General features: G+C 39.6%; 1 protein-coding gene across 1 annotated transcript in view; it reads left to right on the top strand.

Moving 5' to 3' along the window:
- Positions 1-27,247, top strand: part of RGS5 (regulator of G protein signaling 5) — a 90,286-nt gene extending 63,039 nt beyond the window's left edge. Inside the window, exons 3-5 of the mRNA XM_044001431.1 lie at positions 227-288; positions 15,595-15,761; positions 21,986-27,247. Coding sequence (XP_043857366.1) covers positions 227-288; positions 15,595-15,761; positions 21,986-22,147 — 391 coding nt within the window. The 3' untranslated portion in view covers positions 22,148-27,247. The remainder of the gene's footprint in view (positions 1-226; positions 289-15,594; positions 15,762-21,985) is intronic.
- The last annotated feature ends 222 nt before the right edge of the window (positions 27,248-27,469 follow it).

The following is a 27,469-nucleotide window of genomic DNA, read 5'->3' as shown; positions in this document are numbered from 1 at the left end:
CATGTCACCAAGAGAATATCAGGATGACCAGGGGAGGCCCTGTAGGGACATTAGCACAAAGCCAACTTTACAACTGCAAAAACAAGTCTGTCCCCACATCCTGCTGATGGGGTGGGGGGGGGTGGGGGGGGTGGGGGGGTCAGAAGAGGGCCTTTGATCGATTAATGTTGCAAATGTGTAACTCTCCACTTATGGTCTTCACTCATTTCCTTCTCTTTGACTTTAGGCCTTCATCAGAAGAGGCTCTACAGTGGCGTGATTCCCTTGAGAAACTTCTTCAGAATAACTGTGAGTGTCGACTGCTATTAGCGCTGGACCTAGATTCAGGAAAACCTAAGTTCAACTCTTGCCTTAAACACTTACCAGCAGTGTGACCCTGGATAAGTCAATTAACCTTTATCTGTCTCACTTTCATTATATATAAAATGGGAATAATATTAACCCCTACCTCTGAGGGTTGTTGTGAAGATAAATTAAAATAGTATATGTAAAATGCTCTATAAAGCTTTAATAATAATTAGCTATAATGGTTATAATAATAATAATTTCATTGTTCAGTCATTTCAGTTGCACCTGACTCTTTACAACCCCATTTGGGATTTTCTTGGCAAAGATACTGGAGTGGTTTGCCATTTCCTTCTCCAGCTCATTTTACAAATGAGGAAACTGAAGCATACAGGATGAAGAGACTTGCTCAGGGTCACACAGGTAGTAAGTGTCTGAGGACAGAATTATTCATTGAGTTCTTATCATGATTATTGCTAGGAAGTCAAGGAATTGGAAGGGACCTTTATATTAAGAAACTAATCTCCCTTATTTGGTACAAAAGGGAGCAGAGTTTGTTTTTAATATATATATACTTTAATTTTATTTTATTTTTTTAATTTTTTTTTTTGCAGGGCAGTGAGGGTTAAGTGACTTGCCCAGGGTTACACAGCTAGTAAGTGTCGAGTGTCTGAGGCTGGATTTGAACTCAGGCCCTCCTGAATCCAGGGCCAGTACTTTACCCACTGTGCCAACTAGCTGCCCTAAGGGAGCAGAGTTTTAATAAGTCACTTGACAAGATTATACAGTGAGGTGATGACCGAGACAGTACTTACAAGCCTCTTACTTTTGTACCCCAGGATCTCCTGCTGGGACTTTTCCATTGCTCTGGGTCTGACTTATCCACACCCTGTATCTGTGAGTTGGATGTGCTTCCAACTCAACTTCTCCCCATTGGCGCCATTCCCTTGCCAACTCTTTTGTCTCCTTTTTGGCATATTTGCTCTTCAGCTAGTACCTTAGCTCTCTACTGAATAATTCTGAGAATAGAACAAAACTACTCAGTTGGTTTAGTAAAAATTGTCTCAGAACACTGGGGAGGAAAAGTCAAAATAGTTAATATCAATAATTCAAGAATGGCAGAACTGGAAGAGATCTTAGAAATCAATTAAACCAACATCTTCATTTTATAGATAGGGAAACTGAGGCTTATAGAGGAGAAGTGACTTTTCAAGGAGACAGACCTAGTTAGTGACAGCATTCAAAACCACATCAAATTTTAGGGTTTCAGAGTTGGAAAGGATTTCAATGATAACTTCTTGTCCATTCCCTGTACATGACAATGAAATCCACCTTTCTGCAACTTCCATCCTTAAGAGGAAGAGTGTTTTGTTTTTGCCTTTCTTTGTATCCCTTCTTCTCCCCACCACTTACACTTTGCTTGACACATAACAGGCACTTAATACATGCTAGTGGGCTGATTGGTTTTTTGCCCTTGGGGCTAAATAGATTGTAAGCACACTGTCTTGCCTTTCTTTGTATAACCATCACTTACCACAGTGCTTGGCACACAGTGGGCACTTAGTAAAAGTTTATTGATGGATTGAAATAGAACAAGGCTCCTTCCCACTCCACAAGGCACTCCATTGAGTACTTTAAGACTGCCTTGCCTAAGTCTTTGTCTTCTACATGTTAAACATCCCTAGTTTTTCCATCAGTCTTCATATGCTAGGAATTCAACTCTTTGAGCACTTTGGTTTCCCTCTTAGAGATCCATCAATCAACAAACATTTATCAAAGGCTTCCTGGGTATATTCATGGCAGAGCTCCCTAATGCATTTCTCCATTGTGATTCTCAGAAATTAACACAATATATTTCAGGTATGGTCTGCGCAACCAGACTATTAGTTCTCTAGAACTAAACTCCTGATTCCAGGACCCCTGACTTCCAATCTAGTGGTCTCGTCCTGCTCTTCCAGTCCAAAGATCCTCCATTTTAGAAGAGAGAACAGAAGCTAAGTAGTGATTCTATCTTTTTTGTGTGTGATTCTACCTTCTTACTATTATTTATTATTACCATTGCTCATCCATTCCCTATCCCTTCTTTAGTCTTCTTCTTTCCAATAGTTTTTTGGGGGGTGGGGGTGGGGGGCAATGAGGGTTAAGTGACTTGCCCAGAGTCACACAGCTAGTGTCAAGTGTCTGAGCCCGGATTTGAACTCAGGTCCTCTTGAATCCAGAGCCAGTGCTCTACCCACTGTACCACCTAGCTGCCCCCAATAGCTTTTAAAAGCCCCTTTTTGAGTGTTCTTATTATTCCAAAACATATCTTCTGATTCTATATAAGTATTTTTCCTTAAAGTAAGTTCTTAGGAGAAGTTCTAACTCACAACTTCCCATTCTTCACTCATTGCTATTGTACAAGTCCTGGCCCCTGCTAACAGCTACAGACTTATTGGGTTCCTTGGGGTATTCCATTACTGGGTTAATGTCCTTTACTAACTGAGATTTGACTTGGAGGTTTTGAAATCCATGTAATTGTGATAATAAAATGAAAAATTATGGAATCAAATCAATCCTTCTACTTCTATTTATTGATGTTCTTAGTGTGCTCTAGTATTCCCTAGTCCCATGCTTCTTTCTTCAACAGAGGCAGGAAAATAGATAAATATTGCTCTATCCATATGTATTCCTTTGAGTCAGTATAATCCTGGGGAAAGCTGCCCACATTTCTAGTGATGTTATCAGACAAAAAAACTGTTGGGATAAATGAGCTAGGATAGGAGATAAGTCAGAGGCATAGAATTTTCCATCTTTAGTGTTTAGCTCAGGAGGTGATGGTCTTTCAGAGGGAAAGGCACTGAATCTTTCATTTTCAACATTTTGTCTTTGGAGCCTGTGTCTTACATTCCAGTGAAAGACATCATTCATCATTTTAAAGTCCTGTCCAATCAGGACTTCAGACGTCCAAATCTACTAAAACAACATAATCACAATGGAGAGAAAGTTGTGAATATTAGGTCTGGAGGAATTAGAAAAGGGCATCCAGTCCATTCTCCTGCCAACAAGCAGGATCATGACTTCTTCATAAGTATGAATGACGACTCTTCTAGCTCTATATCTATACAAGACCTACCTGTTTCCCCGATTCACCCCATTTCAGTCTGCCCACAGACTTCAGATCAGCATAACCAAATGCCATATAAGGGATCCAGGGATCATTCTCCTCCCCACCTTATCCCATATTGCCCCATTGCCCAGTTTCCACAAGGCATTAGATCTTGCTTCCCAACATCTTCAGGGGCCTTGCCTTCTGCCCTGCTGCCCTCCTCTGAACTTCCATAAATACCACTTGACCTTTTCATCTTCAATGAACTGAAAACCACACTCTCCTTTATGGGGTATCTCCATCTTTTAGGCTGTGAGCTTCTTTTGTATTTGTATCCTCAGCATTCAGCACACTGTTTGGTACAGAGTAAGAATTTAATAAGTGCTTTATAAAAAGTATTTATTTTATTTGTATTATTTTATATGTATTTAAATTATTTCTATATGTATTTATCATATTTTCTATGATTTCACATCATTATTCTAAACTTAAATAAAATAAGCATTTCCATAATATAGTAGAGTAGAAAAAAGATGATTGTATATGAAACTGCAAATCTCGTATTTAGAACTTGATATTCTTTTTGAATTTGTAATAAAGTTATCATACAATCCCCCTTTTTTTCTTTCCTCTCCCCACACCTTACCCTAGAGATGGCTACCATTAGACACAAATTTCCATTCCATTCCAGTGATTCTATACTAGGAAGTTCAGTCCTTCCTTCAAAAACCTAATTCAAACACATATCTATCCTATTTGTAAGTTAAAAACAAATTTATCTTATGTCCCACATTAGTAATATATCAAACATTAGCCTCTGGAGCTGTTAAATGTTTGGGGAAAACCAAAGGTCCAGAAAACCTAGTATGTAAATATTTTTGTTTCCAAGATTACATCTTTCTGATTGAATATAACAGTTTAAACGTCCAAGAGGGGACACATCACATTCAGTCTAGATCTTATGTCTTGATTTACACTGAACTTAGACATCCTTGGTACTAATTCTTGGCATTACCCATGTTCCCTTAAAGTAAACCTGTTTTCTCTTGATCTTTCTTTAATAGAAATGAAAATAGCTGGGTTCCTCTTCAAAACAAACAATGATTTTTTACATTTTTCTGAAGACCGTTATTAAGTCACATCTTAGCCTTCTCTTCTCCAGGTTACATCATCTCAAATTCTTTCCTTGGAACCTTAATCATTTGTGTGTCTATGCTCTAAAAATGTTCCAACTCCTACACATTCTCCTTCAGTTATGGAGAAGGATTCATATGGCTTTCATTCAGAAGGTCTGGAGGGACTCACAAAATGTATTTTCTTTAGACTCAAAAATAAATAGCCCTAGACAATTTATATTAGGAATGGCCTTATTAAATAATCCCCTCAATAACAATATGTGAGTCCAGGGAATTAAGATACCATACTCAGTCAGCAAGAAATTTCCATTCAAGACCTACTTTCCCCCCCCAAAATTCTAAAGGTCATAATGTTTCCTAGAGACACTCACAGGCCTTGTCCTCTTCCATGGGAAGCAGAGCAACTCAACATTTGGTCTTCATCTTTCATTCTATCTTTAGGTACACTTGCTACCATTTTCCCATTGCTACATCATTTTCCTCCACATTCGCTACTCTTTTTTCCCCCACTTATTCTTGTGTCCAGCATCCTTACCCCTTACAACAAAAATTATTAAATGTTCCAAATACATCAAGATCAATAAAATATTTTTATTTTATATATATGAGCGTCAGAGGGACAGAAAATTTATTCTCTGGAATAGTTTTTTTTGGGGGGAAGCTTAGTCTCCATATGATATATCATTTGTTTATGAAAAATATCCTCTACAATAATCATCCTCTGAGGCTTTCTGGTAACATGGGCTACCAGAGTATGGGCTCCATGATGGACTGTGTATTATTGAAGAGCCAACTTGACTAAATTCCAGAGATTGATATTACAGGAATTGTCTATTAAGTAATGACTTTTTTTTCTTCTCCTTTCTTTGTTCTTTTTTCTTCCTTCCTTCTTGATTGTTTCTTTGTTTCTCTTTCTCTCTCTTTGTCTCTCTGTCTCTATCTCTCTTTCTTTTACATTTTAAGCCATTCATGAAGACTCTTTAACTAAGACTTAGAAGGAGTGTAAGTTCCATTAATGGAGAAAAGTACTCATACTTAGTAAATCTGTGATCCTTGAAACATTTGAAAGAGAAGATCTAGGTATAGGCTCTGGTATTGTTTCTAATTGTGTTACTTAGGATACATCATATTCCCTCTAGGCCATTTATCTATCAAAAAAAAGAAAAGGCAAAAAGACAAATAAAAACAAATCAATCAATCAATCAAAAAGAAAAGGAAGTTGGACTGAATTGATGATGCCTAAGCTTACTCCCATAGGTTTTGTGCTTTTGTGTTATGATACTACTGTATTGAATAAACACCAAAAAGCCTTAGACTTTTTTTTTTGTAAAGAGAATAGATTTTATGTGGATAATGGCAAACTTTATCAGGTTTGTAGAATAAACTATCATTAAATACCTACCCTGTACATGGTACTAAGACTTTGGAGATGAAAAAACAGAAATGAAGGTTCCCTGCTCTCACAAAACTCACATTCTACTGGAGTAATTTATCGTTCACACAGTAAAATAAAAAGAAAATATATTTCAGAGGGTAAGTCAATCAATAAACATATATTAAGCTTCCTCCGATGTGCCATGCATTGTACTAAGCACTAGGGATACAAAAAATAAAAAGGCAAAGGGCAGGAATTCCAGAAGGAGCTCACAAATCCAATGGACAGGATGACAAGCGAGCAAATATGTGCAAACAGGATAAATAGAACATAATTAAAAGAGATAAGGCACTAAAATCAAGAGGGATTGGGAAAGGCTTCCTGTAGAATGTGAGATTTTAGCTGGGACTTGAAACAAGCATGGGAAGCCAGATGGCAGAGATGTGAAGGTAGAGCATTCCAGGCATGGAGGACAGCCAGAGAAAATGGCCAGAGACAAGAGATGAAGGGTCTTGTAGAAGGAACAGCCAGAAGACCAATGTCACTGGGTTGAAAAGTGTGTGATAAAGATTCAGGTATAAGAAAATTGGCAAAGTGGGATAAGGGACACTACTTTTTAGGGCTCTGAACACTAGACAGAGCATTTGGAGTTTATTGAAGAGGGGGTGGGGTGCTCAGGCCTGTGCTTTAGGAAAATCACTTTAGTGGCTGAGTAGAAGATGGATTGGAGTGAGAAGAGAATTGGGGGAGGCAGACCCACCAGCAGGCTATTGGATTAGTCCAAGCATGAGGTGATGAATCCCCACACCAAGTTGGTGGCAATGGAAGAGAAGAGAAGGGAGCATATTTGATAGATGTTGCAAAGATGAAATCAACAGGCATTGGCAGCAGATTGGGTGTGGGGGAAGGGGATGTAAGATGGTGAGGAGTCAAGGATGACATCTAGGTTGTAAACCTGGGGGGCTAAGAGGATGAATGTGTCTTCCACAGTAATACAAAAGCTTGTTAGGAGAGAGTTTGGGGGCAAAGATAATGATTTTTGTTTTGGACATGTTGGGTTTGAAATGTCTATTGCACATCCACTTTGAGATATCAAAATTGGAAATGTGAGAATAGCAGTCAGTAGAGAGGTAAAGGCAGGAAAGGTATCTTTGAGAATCATCAGTATAGTTATTGTAATTAAATCCATGGGAGCTGATGAGATCAGCAAATAAAGTGCTACAAAGGGAGAAGAGATATAGGCTCAGGACAGAGCCCTGTGGGATACTTATATTTAGAGGGGAGACAACATTAATTACGGGGGAAGATCAAGAAAGGCTCTGAATAGCAAGTGACATCAGATCTGCGGCTTAAAGGAATTTGAGATATTAAGATGTGGTCAGTCACAAAGAGGGAGTACATTCCCACATGAGGGACCAAGACTGGGAAGATGGGAGATGGAATGTTGAATCTGGAGACGAGCTAGGAATCCAGATTAGCTGAAAAGTAGAATATATGAGAATGATGAGAGATCAAAAGATAAGCTGGATGGAGCAAAACACTGGAGGACATTAAATGGTAAACTGAGAGTCCCTCAATGACATATTTTCTTTCCTATATGCTGTCACCGCCTTGTATTTATATAACACTTCTGCATTTTCAAAGTGCTTTTATATCTGTTGCTTCATTTCATCGCTGCTTAACTAGGCTTGCCATTATCCTTGATTTGCAAAGGGAGCACCCAATAATTTACCTAACGTTTTAATCAGGATTAGAACTCTGGGACTAGGGCCATGACTTCCTAGCCTGGCTCTATTAGGCCCTCAGCGGGGTTACTTATACAATCTTGTGACCATAAATAACAGTCAGACTAACTGGCCTCTACTAGGATTGAAACTCCTACACTGAACTCATTGGCAGCATGTACAACCTGAGCTAATCAACCCCATTCCATGTCCCAACTAGTGTAGAATCACAAATTTCAGAGTGGGAAGGGCCCTTTAGAGCTCATGTAGTCTGCCTAGCTCATTTCACAGATAAGAAAATGGATCTAGAAATGTGAAGTGACCTGCTCAAATCTACACAGTTAGTAGTTAGTGATAAGCAGTTAGTCAACAAGCATTTGTTAAGCACTGATTATATGCCAGGAACAATGCTAAACAGTAGGGTTGAAAGGAAAGGCAAAAGCCAGTCCTCACCCAGTCTGCAACGATGTATTAAGAGCTTACACTGTGCCACACCCTATGCTATGAGCTGATATAAAACCCAAAGACAATCCCTTTCCTCTTGGAACTCTCATTCTAATGGGGAGATAGTATGCAAACAACTATATACATACAAGATATAGACAGAGTAAATGGAAGGCCATCTCAGAGGGAAGGTACTAGCAATGTTGGGGTAAGAAGGATGGGAGTAGGAAGAGAAAGACCTAGAAAAGCCTCATGAAAAAGGGAGGATTTAAGCCAAGCATTTATTTATTCCAATTACAAGTAAAGATCATTTTCAACATTCATTTTTGTAAGATATTGAGTTCCAAATTTTTCTCCTTCTTTCCCTTTCCTCCCCATTCTTGAAGCCAGCAAGCAATCTGATATAGGTTATACATTACAATCATGTCAAACATATTTCCACATTAGTCATGTTGCGAGAAAAGAATCAGAAGAGAAAAACCACAAGAAAGAAGAAACAACCAAAGAAAAAAAAAAAAGAGAACAAAACCCATGAAAATAGTATGCTTTAATCTGAATTCAGAGTCCATAGTTCTTTTTCCGTATGTAGAGAACATTTTCCATCATGAGTCTTTTGGCATTGTCTTGGATCATTGTATTGCTGGGAAGAGCTATCACGGTTGGTCATCACACAGGGTTGTTATTGTGTATGATGTTCTCTTGGTTCTGTTGAGCCAAGTCTTGAAGGAAGTGAGAGAAACCCATAGGAAGAGGTAAAGAAGGCAGGCTGACTCTTGGTCCTAGAGCTGCATTTTAAACATTAGAAATATGACTACACCCTAGTTGCCCTGAATGCAAAGTATTCTTTCCATCTACCTCATTTAGTTCAAGTGTATATAACACTTAGCAAAGTGTCATGTACACAGAAGTATTTAAAGTAATTTCTAGGTAACACAGTGGATAGAGTGCCAGATCTGGAGTCAGGAAGACTCATCCTCCTGAGTTCACATCTGGCCCCAGACACTTACTAGCTGTCTGACCCTGGGCAAATCACTTAACCCTGTTTGCCTCAGTTTTCTCATCTCTAAAATGAGGTAGAAAAGGAAATGGCACACCACTGTAGTACCTTTGCTAAGAAAACTCCAAAAAGTGTCATGAAAAGTCTTCCTGACTATAGGCCTGGCACTCTATTCACTGCACCACCCAGCTGTTCATTATCCCAAATACGAAGACACAGAGTATAAAGGTACAAATTTTGTGTCAAGCCAAATAGAGAAGCAGGCCATTTTTAGAAACTTAGACCCATTTGTATGCTGTGATCCTTGGATTCTTGCCTTATCTTATCCCACAATTCTCTGTTTTGTGTTCCAATTAAACCACATGCTTTGGACATCACTCCTATCTCTCCCTTTCTCCCCTTCTGCCTCTTTGTTACCTGGTGATAGCTGACCTTTTGGTCACATCTGAACTCCTTCACTTGCTTCAGGCTCATTCCATTAAAGGTTTCTATCTGTGGCAGATCCTGTCCCAGGAATGAGATTGAGGATATATATATATATAACAATAAGAAAAGAGCATTAGCAAAATTATATTCAGTTTGGGTTTTTTACTGCTGTAGTTTTTGTTTAGTAATTCTTAATTAGTAACAGATAATAGGCTCACATATAAGTCATAGAACATTTAGTCCAGCCTCCACATTTTATAGATATGGAAATGGAAACCATGAGGAGGCAACTTGCCCAAGGTCAAACAAATAATCAAGGTAAAAGGATCATTCCAGTCACTGCACAGTGCCCAACACATAATAAATGCTTAATACATGTTTGTTGATTGATTCATTGGTCCTCAGTAATCCTCTTTTCCTGCTAGAGACTGTTGAGCCTCTTTTTTTCTTGGACCATTGGGTAAAATAGACCAGTAGGCCATTCAGCTACTGGCCATCCCACCCCCTCTCCCCTACTTCCAGTAAAGTACTGGGGAGAGAACAGCAATGTTCACTCATACTAGGTTGAGCTGTAAGTCATTGATCTAGGAGAAGAGCATAACTCCTTGAGTGAAAAGTAGAAATGTTTTGTATTATTATGGAATAATCAGTAATAGTCAATATATATTTATTAAGCTGGGTGGTACAGTGGGTAGAGTACCAAGCCTGGAGTCAGGAAGACTCATCCTCATGTATTCAAATCTGGATTTAGACACTTACTATCTGTGTGATCATGGGTGTCACTTAACCCTATTTGCCTCAGTTTCCTCATCTGTAAAGTGAGCTGGAGAAGGAAATGGGAAACTGCTCTTATCTCTCTGCCAAGAAAACTCCAAATGGGGTCACAAATAATCGAACACTACTATAAAAACAACTGTACAATAACAACCATTTATTAAGCACCTACTGATATGCCTACTATTCGAGAGGCACTGTGTTAAGTGCTAGGGAAACAAAGAAGGGCAAAAACTAGACTTTGCTCTCCAGGAGCTCACAGTCTAATGGAGAGACAACATGAAAAATAACTAGGTACAAACAAGCTATATATAGAACAAATCGGAGTTTATTCAACAAACTAAAGGCACTGGAGGATAAGGAAAGACTTCCTGTAGAAGGTGAGATTTTAACTGGGACCTGGGAGTAGAACTTTATTACACTTTAATAGGTAAATTAGAATTTTTTTGTTCCTAATTTATAAGGAAGTTGAGTTACAAGATGGCTTGTCAAAGTTCCCAGCATACACTTGGGCTAACCTGAATTAGAGGAAGCATGGAATAATGGAGAGGACATTAGATCCAGGTTCAAACACTTTTCAGTTGTGTGACCTTGGGTGAGTCACTTAATCCATCCGTGTCTCCATTTCCTCATCTATAAAATGAAGGAGTGGGACTAAGATGGGCCCTTCCGAATCTCCAGCTATAACCCTTATGACATGGAATAAATGTAATCTTTAGTTAGAACTGAGTTGGGGTTTCTAGTTCAGTGTTGGTATCCTTTCTTCTTTTTACATCTTTTTGGATAAAGTTTCTGGGCATAATTATGACTTTGGAAGAAAGCAATTTGACTTCTGTAATTCAACTTTGAGCCAATATTGAAAAGGGAGTGAACCATATTTCTCTTTGGGATATCCAGTTCCCCCTGTGCTGGTATATAATAATAATAATAATAATAATAATAATAATAATAACAATAATAACAATAATAACAACAATGATAAATAATTGCATTTATATAGTGATGTCAGGTTTGCACTATGCTTTACATTTGCTGTCTCATTTGATCCTCACAACACTCCTGTTCCTGGGAGGTAGGTGATATTATTCTCATTTTAGTGGTGAGAAAACTGAGCCAGGAAGTAATTAAGGAACTTCCTCAGGATGAAACAACTAGTAAGTGGGTGAGACCATATTTGAACTCAAGTCTTGGCAACTCCAAATCCAGCACTCCATTGAGGGTGCCACCTAGCTGGCCTACTTTTTGAAAATAGGTGGTATTAGAAATTATTGTTGTTTGTCCTTCATTCTTTTTTGGAGGGGGAGTGAGGCAGTTGTGGTTAGGTGACTTGCCCAGGGTCACACAGCTAGTAAGTGCCAAGTGTATGAGGCCGGATTTGAACTTAGGTCTTCCTGAATCAAGGGCCGGTGCTATATCCACTGTGCCACCTAGCTGCCCCTGCCCTTCATTCTTTTTTTTTTTGAGGCAATTGGGGTTAAGTGACTTGCCCAGGGTCACACAGCTAGTAAGTGTCTGAGGTCAGATTTGAACTCAGGTCCTCTCAACTCCAGGGCCAGTGTTCTATCCACTGTGCCACCTATCTGCCCCTATTAGAAATGATAGACAGGGACAGAAAGAGGAGGAAATTAAAGGGAAGCAAGTTTTCTGAACTCTCTGTTCATACTAAGGTACAAATCATTGAGTAAGCTGCAAGTGATTTAATAGTCTAAATGTTCAGAGTAATCCATCTCCATTCATTCCTCACTTACTCAGTTCATAGTCAGTTCCAATCCGATGTGTGATTATAAGGCAACAGATGAGGGTTTTTAACAAACCAACAGAAACTTCATCTATTCAAATGATGATTGTCATTATGGACTCCTTGGGAGGCTGGCTGCCCATTAATTGTAATAATACTGCCATCTTTCCAATCAAGTGGGAAATTCTTCTTTAGGAATTGACTTATATACTTGTGGCACATCATTCTGAATATCTAGACTAGTGGCAAATCATTTCTCTTTGTAGATGGATTTAACTTTTTAAAACAAATGGAAAGCATTAGGAGATTAGGCTGCTGAATAAGGTGAGTGTCCAAGATAGATGGCACTTAATTTGGGTTGAAAATTAGATATGACTATGAATTAATCCAAGCTAGTTTAAGTGTATCTGCAGGGTCCACTAATCTGTATAAAAGGTTCCCTGTAGGCTACATATTGACTTAATTTAAAAAATATATTATCTATGTTTTATATTTTTTGACTTATTTTGTTAAATATTTCCCAAATGCACTTAACTCTGGTTCCTGCCACACTGGGGAGTGTTTCAGGTGGCCCTTGAACTATGAATTTGACGCTTCTGCTTTATACCATGAGTTCTTTCCAGTTCTAATAGTCCAGGAGTTATCTTTTTGGTCTACATAGCACCTACTATAGACACCAAAAATGACAGAAGCACAAATATAAAATTAATTCATACTTCAGAGCCCAAGAACAAAAGAACTCCTTTCACCCTTGATCAATGAAAGGATGGTAAAAATAAATATCTGTAGAATCTAGAAGGGACTTAGATGAGCCAAAGCTGTTTTTGACTATATGAATATTGGTACTACAGTACTAAGACTTTGTGAAGAAAAGTAGGTGTGGTTCTCAAGGAGAGGGAGCTCTCCCATCCCAGCTAGTGCTGAAAATAACTTGATATAGATGTGTATACAATCTCTCTTCCCCTTCTTCTTCATCACTAAAGCAAAGGGGTGAGCTATCTCCTACTTACTACCATATCCAATTCTCAAGATGGATGTTTGGTGATGTTTTCCATTCAAAGTTCACTGTGATGTTCAATTTAACTTGATTTCATGTGGATAAAAATAGTGATGGTTGAGCAAAGCATACTGTGACCTTCCTGGGTCATATTATTCCCAAGAGATGGCTCTTAATGAAGCTAATCCTTCCCTCTACCCTGTTTACTCTAATTTTGAATGACATTTTGGAAGATTGTAAAATGGGCTGAGATAGTAAGTGAAAAAGACATGAAAAAAAGGGCCCAATATGCTTCATTTTACTTGGGCATCAACACCATTTTTGGAAGGCCTTCTGTATGTAAGGCATTGTATTTAGGCTAAAGAAAGAAGGGAAACCTGATAGACATGGACACATTCTGGGAGGAAGGAATTATTAAATAGGAGAGGGAAGTGGAATGAAGTTAAATGAATAGATTGAGGATACATTTGCTAAGTAAAGATAATGGACTTTAGGAGAGCACCTAGGAGTGAGAGAAGTTGGCTAAAATTCTACACTTAGGAAGTATTTGTAAATATGTAGCTGAGGTTTTTCCTTGGGTCTCCCCCTCTGGAGGCAAAGTGATATTTGAAAGCTTTTCATTTTCATTTAATTTTAAAAACTTTCAAGTTTTTAATAAGTCATTATTTGGATTGAACTCAGAAAATTGGAATGTTCTTTTTCTTCTCTTGTTATTTTTCCCCCAATGGCTACCACGTTCATGTGTCTAGTGTCATGGATAAATACCTATAAATGTGGCTTGAGATGAAGAAAAATATGGACATGGATTAGTGTTCCCTACTTTTCTTCCCATGAGAGTCCATGCCTCTCACTACTTTGTGACTTAGGAATGGAGAGGTAGGGTAAAAGAAGCTAAAATTCATGGACAGCATGTTCTTAAGGTGTTTTTAAGTTGTGAACAGATAATCATGCTACATAAAAAGCAGGAGACATTTGATTCAACCTGGCAAACATTTATGAAGCACCTATTGTGTATAAAACACTGCTAGGAACTGGAGACTTAAAGACAAAAAGGAAACAGGTCCTGACTATGCATGAATGCAGTATAGGGAAGTTATAAGTTGGGTAGGACCACCCATGCTCAGTCATGATGGCTTCTAGGGTGGCGAGTCTGAGATGAGAAGCTGGTGACCAGTGAGCACATTAAACATACTCTCTTCCACCTCTAGCACTTCCTGAGAACAAGCTTCTATATCCTGTTGGTCCCAATGCTTTGAAATATTTATGTTAAACTATAAAATGAGCATTTGTTGATTACTCTTTGATCAATTCACAGTCATTTATTAAGTGCCTACTTTATGCCAGTCACTGTGCTAGGCAATGGGGAGGCAAATGCAAAGAATGGAACAATATCTACCCTTAAGGAGCCTATACTCTAATACAGGAGGAGAGTGGTAGAACATTTGGGCACCAGGCAGCAGGAGTCTAGAAGTGAAGGTGACATATTTGTTGCCTGACTTTACTTTCTACTTCCATCCCATATCCATCCTGTTGCCAAGGTCTGTTAATTTTATCTTCAAAACAGATTTCAAATTCAACACCCCCATCCCTCCTCTGAAACAGCCACCACTGTGGGTAGGCTCTTCTTACATCATGCTTAGATGATTATAATAATCTATTTGTTGGTCTGGCTGCCACAAAACTTTCCCCACTCCAGTTCAGCATCCACTTGTCAAAGTGATCTTCCTAAAGCACATATCTGACCATGTTACCCCCTTACTCCATATACTCCAGAGGCAATCCTTGCTCCCACCACTATCACCTCTAGGATCAAATAAAATCCTTGATTTGGCATTAAAAGTCTTTTATTTTTTATTATGATTTTAAATTTTTTTGTTAATTTATTTATTTTTAATTCTTTTATTGTTTTGCGGGGCAATGAGGGTTAAGTGACTTGCCCAGGGTCACACAGCTAGTAAGTTTCAAGTGTCTGAGGCTGGATTTGAACTCAGGTTCTCCTGAATCTATAACCTGCCCCCCAGACTTTGCAGTGTTCTTATACCTTAACTGCCCGCACCATACACTCTGTGATCCAGAGCAATGACCTCCTTGCTGTCCTCACAGAAGACATTCCATTGACTAACTCTGGGCCTTTTCCATGGCTGTCTCCTATGCTATCTTTCTTCATCTCTGCCTCCTGGCTTGCTCCATGTCCCAGATCAGATCCCACCACTACCCAGTTCCTTCCCTCTGCATTATTTCTAATTTATCCAGTATATAGTTTGTTTGTACAGTTGTTTACATGTTGTCTCACTGATTAGACTATGAGAAACTTGAGAGCAGAATTGTCTTTTACCCTTCTTTGGATCTCTAATGCTTAGCACAGCTCTTGACCTATAGTGAGCCCTTAATAGATATTTAATGACTGAAGTTGTTCTCTCTCCTCTTTACTTCCAGTCCAGTGTATGTGTGCTCTCCCTCTACCCCTGGATGCCCAAGTTCTGAACTTCAAAGGAAAGTCAGAAATAAAAAGGTTCTTGTTTTTGGTTTGATCTGACCACAAATCCAGAAAAATCCTCAAATATAGACTTAATAGCATCTCATCTTTTCTACTCATCTTCCTTCTGCTAGATGGACTTTCCAGCTTCAAGAGTTTCCTGAAATCTGAGTTCAGTGAGGAGAACATCGAGTTCTGGATTGCCTGTGAGGATTATAAGAAGACCAAGTCACCCATCAAGATGGCTGAGAAGGCAAAGAAAATTTATGAAGAATTCATCCAAACTGAGGCTCCTAAAGAGGTTGGTTTAACCTAGTAAATGCGTGAGCATTACTAGGGTAGTTCAGCATAAGGGAAAACACCAAAGAGCCTAGAAATTTTGGAAATTATAGTGGGAAGGAAAGGCTTGAGCAGCAAACATTGGAGCAAGTGTAGGAAGGGGGAGAGGGGCCTATTTGGGAAAAGGTGAATTGGATGAGATTCAAAACAACTGAACAGAATAAAGGTAGGAATTCTTGGTGAATGGTGCTATTGTCTGGTGGCTCTTTCCTTCAGCCACCACCACAGTGTGGTCTTCTCCTGCTCTACATACAACGAGACCAGAAGTGAAGAACTGTGACAAAAACAGAGCTGCTATATAGGGACTGTTCTGTCCCATAGCATCAGTGCTGGGATTTCAGAGCCTGATCTCTCTTAAGCACCTTCACTCCTTGCCCTTCTTAAGGGCTGCAGGGTGGGAGTAGTCTATGGACATGGGATTATAACATTCAGAAATAGAAGTAACCTGAGAAGTTGTTTCAATCCCCCCTTTTACAGATGAAGAAACTGAGGCCTAGAGAGATGATTAGGAATTCCACCATTAGGAAGCTCAACGGGCCTTCTTGATGACCACTCACACTATTTTGGCTACTGTCTGCCTGCCTCAGTTTTTTCATATGTAAAATGGGAATAACAATAGAGAGAATATTTGTAAACAACAACAACAACAACAACAACAACAACAAAAAGCTCAGCACAGTTCCAAGCACACCATAGATGCTTATTCCTTTCCCTTCCTTGCCCCATCTCACTGTGCCTTTGAGTTAGCAGAGCCTTCCACGTGTAACACATTCCCACTCCATCTCTGCTTCTTAGAATCCCTTGCTTCTTTTTAAAAACTCTGCTCAATTGATACCTTTTAATCATCTTCTGATCTTCCCTACTACCAATTCCCACCCCCTTCCCTTTTTTTTTTTTTGGTTGTCTTCCCTGATAGTGTGTAACTCCTCCAGGGAAAGGAATGTCTTCTTTTTATCTCTGTAATTCTAGTGCCTAGCACAAGGGCACAGGAAGTCCATGCTTGTTGAGCAATCTGCTATACTCATAAATGAAGTCATACAACCTAAGCCCTAAACATAGGGTTGGGGGGAATTGTTTCCAATGTCTTCCATTAATACAGGTGGCCAACATTAAAAAAATATGTATATGGAACTTTAAGATTTGCAGAGAGCTTTACATATGTCACAGCAATCATGTGGGGTACATGCTAGTATTCTCCCTATTTTATAGAGGGGAAAACAAAGAGTGAGAGGCTAATTAACTTGGCAGGATTCACACAGTTAGGACGTGTCTGAAGCAGGATTCAAACGCAGGTCTTCCTGACCTCACAGGCCAATACTGAGTCTATCCATTATGCCACCTAGCTACTAGATAATTCAGAACTGTTTTAGTAGGTCAACAGACCTCTTCTCTGGTGTCATACTTCTGATGATACTTGTTCTATCAGCTAAGGCAGCCAGGATTCGATACAGTGGCATTGCCCAAGATTTCCCTGTGTTTGCATAGGGGACTGTGAAGGCAGTGTTTTCCTAGAGCTGGAATAACTAACATCAATCCTGATGAGTCTCCAGGGTCTGTGAATGTTTCATTCTGTCCAAGGGCCCTGTGAAGGAAGCCATACATCAGAAGCGTCTGGAATTGAGACATTGTCTTACAGTTACATTTAAAATACTATTCCCATGGACACTATTCTAAGACAAGCCTCCATCAACAACCATCTGTACTATTCCAATAGCCTCTTAAGAGGTCTTCTGTCCTTCAAGTCTTCTTTTTCCTGGTACCCAGCTACCCCTCCTTAACTTTGCTCATGCCATTCTTTCCTTTTCCAAACTCAGTAAAGTTCAAGCATCTTTAGAGGGCAGTTGAGGCTCTTCATCATGCACTGGGCTTCTACCTTTTCAGCTTCATCTCATTATCCACCTTCCATGTACTCTGTATTCCAGTTAATCTAGATTACTTCTTATCTCCCAAACTCACCCTTGACAATCCTCAGGGGCTCTCAATCCATCCCTCATTCAGTCTGCAAGTCTTTATTAAGGACCTACTATGTGTCAGGCACTGGGCTAAGCTTGGGAACAAAGTACAAAGTATGAAACAGTCCCTACTTGCATTCTCATGAAGAATCCAAGTACCTATACAAATGGTACAACTCAAGTATGAAGTGAAGAAATTTGTTGCTGTTCAGTCATGCCTGATTCTTCATGACTCTATTTGGAGTTTTCTTGGCAAAAGAAAGTGGAGTGCTTTGCCATTTTCTTGTCCGGGTTATTTTGCAGATGAAGAAACTGAGGCAAACAGGGTTAAGTGACTTTCCCAGCAGTTTGTCCACTGAACCACCCAGCTGTCCTTTTTTTTTTTAAGTGAGGCAATTGGGGTTAAGTGACTTGCCCAGGGTCACACAGCTAGTAAGTGTTAAGGGTCTGAGGTCGGATTTGAACTCAGGTACTCCTGACTCCAGGGCAGGTGTTCTATCCACTGTGCCACCTAGCTGCCCCCCAGCTGTCCTTTTAAAGTGGATAAATGAATCACATGTATATTTGCATGTATAACAAAGTTGTTAAATACAAGGTAGTTAAAAGCACAACTCAATGCCTCCCCTTCCATAAAGCTTTCTTTGATTTCTTCTGTCAACTTTCTTGGTTCAATTTCAAATAGCACTTTGTTCTGTGCCTCTGAATTTATCAGATATTAGTTTGTATTACAGTTATTTATGTGTCTTGTCATCCTACTAGACAATAAGCTCCATGAAGGCAGGGATATTCTATCTATAGAGATGCTTTATCTTTCCCAGAATCCAGCACAGTGCTCTGCACACAACAGAGTAGGTACTTGAGGACCAGCATTAATTCTTCTAGCATCAGAGAACACACTGTACAGTTTAGAACTACAGAATGTTAAGACCCCAAAGTGACCTTAGAGACCCTCTCATTTATCCAATTCAATTTAACAAACATTTATTGAGGACAATTGAGGGCCTAGGTCCCATATGAAGGATTGTGTGCTAAAGGGGAATAGAAGGTCCATCTTCTCTTACTTTATGCTTTGCTGTTTACTCTTGGCTTCCTAACTCTAACTCTGCTTTTCTCTGCAGGCAGTAATGCCCTGGCCTTACAGCTCTGAAGCCTTTTTGTTATGCTTTGAGTCATCCCCCCACTTTATGGCTCTGGGCTTTTAGCCCATGGGAACTCATGACCACCACACTTGTGACCTGCAGTGCTCCCTAGTGTTCCAATTCAGGATAACTATCGGATACTTTATTTTCTTTATTTTGGATCTGGCCTAATACACTTTTTAGGAGACAAAGCATGACATAGTGGATAGAGAGTGACCCTCCATGTCAAGAAGACCTAGTTCATGTACCTCCTGACGTGTGCTGGCTGAGTAAGCCTGGGAAAGTTTCTTAACCACTCAGTGCTCTAGGCACCTTACTAAGCCCATAAGTTGCAGAAGATGACCCTACTTGCATTGGCAGAAGGAATTTCTTCCCCTGGGAACTCTCTCTGCTAATGAAATCATGGGTTCAGGCCCTGTCCCTATCCCTAATAAGCTATTTAAGCTTCATTTGAAACAAAAATCTGTCCATCACTCAATCATGGAATGCCAAATAAGGGTCCTACAAGTAAAACATCAGCCTTAGGGCAGCTAGGTGACTTAATGGATAATGCACGGGCCTAGATTCAGGAAGATCTGAGATCAAATCCAACTTTCAGACACTAGCTGTGTGACCCTGGGCAAGTCAGTTGATCCTGTTTGCCTCAGTTTCCTCATCTGCAAACTGAAGTCAATAAGAGCACCTGCTATTACCTAGGTTATTCTGAGGATCAAATGAGATAAAAAAATCAGAAAGCACCTGATACATAGTAAGTGCTATATAAATATTAGCTACTGTAACGATTGGAATGACGCCACCTGCTGGATACTTACTGTAGAAGAGTTCTGCCCGTGAAGGGAAGGTCTTTGAGGGCAAGACCAGGAGTCAGGAAGTGACTCGGGCTAGTGGGAGGAAAAAGCCCTTCCTCCTCCCACTAGCCCGCGTCACTTCCTGACTCCTGGTCTTGCCCTCAAAGACCTTCCCTTCACGGGCAGAACTCTTCTACAGTAAGTATCCAGCAGGTGGCGTCATTCCAATCGTTACACTACTAATATAACTATTATAAGTATTAGTCCTAATTCGAACTCAGAAAGTCTTGTCCTGCTAAATTTTCCTGTCACCATTTTCCACCTCCTTTCCCTCTCTCCCATCCTAATAGAAAAATATCCCACTTTTTCATCTTATTTTAAGGGCAACCAGATGCTTTCCTCACAGCAACTCTGTGAGGCAGGTAATATGAAGAGCTGACATTGTGCTCTCTCTCTCTCTCTCTCTCTCTCTCTCTCTCTCTCTCTCTCTCTCTCTCTCTCTCTCTGTGTCTCTCTGTCTCTGTCTGTCTCTCTCTCTGTCTCTGTCTCTCCCCCCCCCCCCCAAAAAGCTTGGCCTATCTGCTCTCTCCTTAGAACCTTACAGCCACCTGGCAGGAAATTATTTTTGTCTTCATTTTACAGGTGAGGAAATTGAAACTTGAAGATATTAAATGACTTTCCCCATAGTCACTCAGTCAATGTTGGAGGGAGGAGCTGAGCCTGATTTTGTGCATTTCAAATCCAGGACTGACATATGTGCTCCTACAGACCATCTTTAGTGACACAAACATTTTTTTAAAAATTCCCATCTGTTTGTAAACAAAGGAAAAGACACAGATAGTAAGTATCAGAGCTCTCAAATCTAGGTCTTCTGACTCCAGATCTTTTTAACTCATGGAAAATGTATTAAATACCTACTATATGCCAAGTACTGTGCTAGGCTTGGTATACAAAGAAGAGAACAAAATAGCTCTAACCTTCAGGTAGCTTAGATTCCATTAGAGTAAATTAGAAACAGTTTTGTGGCACAGTAGATAGATCACTGAGCCTGGAGTCAGGAAGACTTGAGTTCAAATACAACCTCTCAGACACTTACTAGCTGGGAGATGCTAGGCAAATCACTTAACCTCTTTTTGACTCAATTTCCTCAATCATAAAATGGGGATAATAATATCAGTTACCTCCTAGGGTTGTTGTGAGGATCAAATGAAATGATATTTGAGAAGATCTTAACGTAGTGTCTGTCACATGAAAGTGCCAAATAAATATTGGCTATTATTAAATTCACAGTATTCAAAACATGGATAAGGAAATTCAAAGTATTTGCAAGCCCAGTGCAAAGTAATTGGAGAAGGCAGAGAATACTAATAATGTCAAGGCTGGGAGAGAATCAAGAAATACTTTGTGTAGGAGAAAGTGCCCTAGCTTAGCCTTTTGAAGGGCACTGGGAATTCCAAAAAGTACAGGGGAAGAAGACAGAATATTCCAGATATGGAGGATAGTTAGAAAGCCTATGCAAACACACTCTGGTAGGATAGGAGACAGTAAGTAAGGCAGTTTGTCTGGAATTTAGAATGCATGAGAAAGAATTATGTGGAATAGGTCTGGAAAAAGAGATTGGAGTCAGGCTGTGATGGGCATTACATGCCAAAGAAAGAAGTTGTATTTTATCCTTATCCTAAAGCCCTAACACACAATGAAACATCTGCCAACCCTAGAGAATTAGTATTAGTTAATATGGCTCTGTGAAGCCAAGAAAGATTCACTAAAGATTCTCCAGCAGTGCAGTAACATGGCTGGGATATCAATTTGGCAGCTGTATGGAGGATAGGCAGGAGACACGAATCAAGGAGGAAAATCATGAGTTTTTTTAAATGACCCAGCCAAGGTGTGGGGAGACCCTATACCAGGGTAGTAGCTATGTAAGTGAATAAAAAAGGTACAAATTAGAGAGAAAAGTTTGGGAGAGAAAAATCAATGACTCTAGGCAACTGATAAGTAGGGAGGGAGATGAATGGAAGATGACTCTTGAGATTTTGAGCTTGGTTGACTAGCGGGATGGTGGCACCCATGAAAGAAATAGGAAAGTTAGGAAGAAGAGTACTTCAGGAAGAAAGATTATGACTTCAAATTCAACAATCTTCTATATTGGAGAGTCAAAAGGAAAAAGAGGTAGTAGATTAAAATTAGCACCACCCCCTTCTTCTTCCCATTCTCTCCCTAAACTATCCGATTTCGTGTGCTATATTCCCCTCTCCAGACAAGCTGTGAAGATTGAAGTTTCCCTCCTTGTATTCTTGTCTGCAGGTGAACATTGACCATTTCACTAAGGCTGTGACCATGAAGAACTTGGTGGAACCTTCACCAAGTAGCTTTGACATGGCCCAAAAGAGGATCCATGCTCTGATGGAGAAGGATTCCCTGCCGCGATTCATCCGGTCGGAGTTTTATCAGGAACTGATTAAGTAACAATGTGAAAGGCATCTTGGGAGTTCTTTCCCCGCAACAGCAACCTCTCTCTTTTTTTCCAATAACGTACAAAGTTTTCCATAATAGCTCTAACCTGAAGATTACCCAACCTGAATACATCCCAGGTGTTGTTGCTAAGATATTATCCCCCACATTGTTATGGATATACTCAAGTTTGACCAGTGTTCCCTATTTCACAGAAATACAACCTCAGAATCTCAGAATTGGAAGGCACCCACAGAGACTGTCCAGTCCAGTGCAGACCTGAATGAGAATCCTTACCACTATATTCTTGAGGGTAGTAATCTAGCCTCTTCTCCTCCTCTTGTATGAATAGGACATCGAGCCTTGTTGTTCACCCAGACCAGTTAGTGCATGGTCAGAACTAAAGCAAATATGTAGACCTACTTAAGATATATATCTACTCCTTAATACCATTATAGTTACTTAGTAAGAAATGGCATTATCTTTGAATTACCATTATTTTCTTTGGGAAAAGTTACCTTGACTATCTCTAGAAGTATAGGGAGATGGAGTAGTCAGTATTTTCCAAAACAACGTGGTCTTTTAGCAACCCAAATTCTTTCCGTAGTTTCTGCTATCAGCACTAGTGAACTCATAATCACAGTAGCCACGCATGCCCCCAAGATGCCTGATAAAGCCCTTAACTCATGGTACCAAGGTATTTTATGGTATATTTGTACGCCTGTCTATTTTGGTATGTTAAGAGACCTTGTTCTATTTCTTTCCCCTGTAGTAGATGTGTCAAAATAACCTTTCTTCAAACTGTTGGGACATAGAAATGAAATCTGGAAGTCTGAGCATATTTGAACCCTGTCTTCAAACAAACTCGTGGGGGCAATTGAGGTTTTGATGATGGATTTCACTCAGAGGAGAAGGGTTCTGATGCTAGCAGGAGGAATAAAATGTATGTTGTGCTTAAAGCAGAAAGAATAAATTGTTTAGTTTCCAGCAATCTATTTTCCCTTTCCCCTCCCTTTTTTCCATTTGTTTCTGTTATTGTCAGTCCACTAATTCTATAAGATTATTACACTTTGATTCATTTGTTTCTTAAGGACCATCCTGATGTCTCTTTGTTCTTTAAGACAAAGCTAACCTGACCCCTAACCCACCTCCATGTATAATTTTCCCAGGATATTTCATCTCTATTGATGCGCCATTGCTTCACATTTAGCAAATGTCAAGGTGGAGGGGGATGAGGTAGGTAGAATAGTTAAAAGTCACTACCCACAATTTCCTTCAGGTCTGCTATGAATCTCTCCTTCTAGATCAGATGCTCACTTCAGACAACAATCAATGACCCTCCCTCTCCCTGGTATCTTGATTTGGAAGACCCTTTGTTCCAACAGCTCAGGAAACCAGTATTTTATTCGGTGGCTTTAAAAATTTAGACTTATAGTGAGAATGCGAAGGACATGGTTGGACCTGTTGAGTGATTAGTGTAGACCAGCCACAGAAAAAGAATACCCCAGGGCAGACTTATTGGCCCACATTTTCCAGAGTAGCTTGTCAACACAGCCAAAAAATTTGACACCTTGGCCTATGTGATTCAGGCCTTAATGGTGGGGTTAGGGAAAATGGGACCCTCTTTGGCAACCAGAGGTCCAAGAAAGACTGAAGAGATTTGGAGACTGGTTTTAATGGTATCACAATGTCCACAAAAATGCAAAAACAATTCAGCCAAAAATCCATATATTTTCTCTAGACTATACCAAATGTCATGCTATTTGAGCTTATTCAGAACCTGACTTTTTAGTCTCTGTATCTGTTTCGGGTCAAAACAGGCAAAACTTGAGTGTTCTCAGCATAGACAGTGGCTCAGGATGATGGAGAAGAATTGTCAGGAAGGAGGGTAAGAACTGTCTTCTCTAGAATTTTTCCTGAGCTGTATCAGCAGGAGGGCAAGGTGCTAAAAGGCTGTTTGTCTCCCAGCCTGTCAAGCCAGCTCTTTTTAGTAGACACCCCCAAATTAAATGTGGTGATGTTTTTAAATGCAGGACAGACATCCTCCAAATAGATGAATTAACTGTAAAAGACCACAAACAAGAAAAAAATGCTGCAACTCAAATTAGGAAAAAATAAGTACTTTTAAATTTCTGAAGAAACTTATCTGAGAATCTCTTTTATTTAAAGAATCAAACAAAAAGTATTTTTAAAAAATCCCTGTGTTTCAAGTGGTTTCCATAGAAACATGATGAAAATAATTTTTTTTTCCCAGGGAAGAGGAGGAGTTGAGATATTCATTCCAGAATTTTTTAAAAATGTAATAGACTTGCATTTTTCCCCTCTTTTCCCCTGAGCAAATTGCCTGGAAAAGTATAAAATTTAATGACAAGGGAACCTCGTGGTGATTCCATTTTCCTTCCTTGTGAAAATATAACTGCTGCTGTAAGTTGGCTTTGACTGTGTGAGGCTGTGGATGGTGAAGGAACCAAACGGGGTTAACAGAAGTGGGGATCATGTTTCTCATCCTACACAAAAATACAATGAAGATGAGCCCTGGAAACCAGGCTTTTTACAGCCTGGGTTTACCATGAATTTGAGTTGGGTAAGAACATGAGCTAAGGCAGTGCTGGGACAAAGAAACAGGACAGTGATTGTGAAGAAAAAGCCAGATTATGTTGTTCCCATTTGTTTGCTAAAAGTCCTCATGGAAGTATTCATGAGTGGAGACACATGGAAACACATTCTTTTTCTAGCTTTCTTTCTCTCTCAACTGAGCTCCCAGATGGAGATGTTGTGAAGTGGGTGTTCTATTTTAAGAAAAGCCAAGGCAATTTAGTCCAGGCACTGCCCAAAAAGAGCTAAATGAAGTTATAAATGAAGTTCAAGGCTTCTTTCTCCCTTTAGTCATCTCCTGGACAGATAAGGTTGCATGGCAAATATGATTGTAAAGGGACAGGTTGAACCTTGGTGAGAAAAAGAGTTTTTATATAGCTTCTCTCTGTGTCTCCTCCAAATAAGTTCATCGTATGCAAAATTGAGGTTGAGCTAAAGATGATAGCAAGGTGGGAGGTATGAAAACAATGTGATTGTTCTTTTTCTCTAAATCAAGATTCCCCAATTCCAGCTCATTCAATACAGTCTTAACTAAAGGGCTCCATTTGTGCACCCTTCATTTTCCAATTTCTGTAAAATTAGAGTTTATGCCTAATATGCAGACAAGTGAAACTATCCTTTCCCACGCCGCTGATAAAATTGAAAAAAAAAAAACAACCCAGAATCTCCCACCAATTTAACGATGGAGCTAATGTTGAAGCAATCTGACCTGGATTGTGATGTCACCTATAGTTTAGGCTAGCTAAAGGCTTCTGGCTTCAAGGCACTAGAGCTGGCCTGCTTCTGGGAAACAGACACATTCTGATACAATCGTTTTGGCTTCCATTCTATCCTTCATTCTGTGCTTATTGCTATTAGGACTATGTGACTGACAGATGGGTTTTCCCTCTTTCTGAATACTTAATTTACCTAGGCTACTTTTTTAAAAGGAATCTTAAAGAGCATTAATTTCATCATTGAGCCATAGCTTGTGTGACATTCGATCATCTTATTGGCCAAAATGTTTCAGGAAAAGGACTTCCTTCCATAAAAAATGTCTTATCTAGCTGCACATGGTCCCACTCCTCCTGGCAGACAAGGGTGAGCTAGGGAAAGGTGTGCCAGACATATGTGAACCGCCATCCATTAAAGGGAATCAAAGCTGCATGCTAAGTTTTTCTCACAAATCACCAAGAAAAAAAATACTCTTAATGGCTAGGAGACAATTTTGAACAACCGTCAGACCTGATTTATACAAAGCCAAAATATCTGCCTGCTGCCACTTTTCAAATTGTTTGGAAGGCACTTGCTTCTTAACAATCAGTGCCTTCACAGTTCACTGAATGATGAAAAAGTGGCTAGATGAGAGCTGCATTTTAACCCCAGGAAAGCTTCTGATTACAGAAAAGAACAGCTGGGGACCAGGTGTTCATTCCTATTGGTCTAGAGTCAGCTGGAAAGGCAGGAGCTTGTGCTGAGGAGTGGGGGGGATTGGGGAGTTTCCATGACCCTTTAAGGAGTTTGAACCCCAAGAGCCTGCTAACTCTTTGAGGGTTCATGGCTTGGGATCATAGTGAAATTCACCAACCCCCTGAGTGGGACTGTCATGTGGTGTGAGCCAAGCTCACCTTTCACTTTAGTCATCCCTCCTGAAGCTGATGGTGGGAAACTCATCCTTCTTCCCCAGGAGGCATGTCTGGGGCCTGCCAGAAGGGTTTGTCCTTAAGACATCTCATGTTCCATCTGAGATAATGCTCCCAAAAATGAATGGAAGCCTGCCTAAGCTTTTAAGAGGAAAAAAATCAAAATAAAAAACCAAATACTTTAGAAACTTTATTTTAATTGTATTGTTTAACGTTAATCCATCTACTTACTCTTTGATTTTTTTTTTTTACTGAACAAACTACCAATATTTTTCCCAACATACATGACCAATTTAAATGACTTCCTTGTCAGGTATCTATCCATTTTCCTTCCTTAAACTTCTCATTTCTTCCCCAAGACTGCCCTTTACCTCCAACCTATCCCTTGGCAAGGGGAAATAGAGATAGTGGATGGGAACTAGCTATCTGGATGAAACAATGGGTAACTTTAGGAACCCTCGTTACTATAAAGGAAAAAGATCAAGTCCCATTGACATAGGCCAAATGGAGAGTTGGAGAATTTGACAGTGGCTTAGTACAGTAGAATGAGGTCATCTTGATAAATTTGGTTAAAGGGGCATTTTCCCCTCCTCAGAAGCAGGACTTAAGGGGAAGGGAGAGATGGCCCCCAATTTGATAGTTGCTTCAACTCTCAATCTCACTTTCCTTTTAGTTCATACAACCCAAGTACTTGGGAAGGGGTTTGGAAATCTGTGATCTGACATTTATCCAATGATCATCTACTACAGGGACATTTGTACTTTCCTCCTCATTTTATTAGCCAATGTTTTATGTACTCTGACATACATTGTGATCAATAAAACACCAAACATGTATTCTGTAATCATATCACATATATTATATCATATATTAAATTCATATCTATATGTTAACATTAGTGTCCTGTGGGTCTTCCTTGATTCTTAAGACATTTAAAAATATCTTTTAACTAGGAATGTGATTCTTCTTCCTAGTCTGTTTATTAGGTCTGGAGAATGGGAGAAAGACCAAGTTAGGAAGCCTTCAATCCTAGGAGGAATCAGCTGTAATGCCACCTGATATCTTAGGCTGAAAGATGAAAGTGATGTAGTAATGATAATACCTGGCATTTATATGAGCC

The sequence above is a fragment of the Dromiciops gliroides genome, chromosome 4 (genome assembly GCF_019393635.1).
Source record: "Dromiciops gliroides isolate mDroGli1 chromosome 4, mDroGli1.pri, whole genome shotgun sequence".
NCBI classification, from domain to species: domain Eukaryota; kingdom Metazoa; phylum Chordata; class Mammalia; order Microbiotheria; family Microbiotheriidae; genus Dromiciops; species Dromiciops gliroides.
Note: the sequence above shows the minus strand (reverse complement) of the source record. Positions and strands in the feature narration are given on the sequence as shown.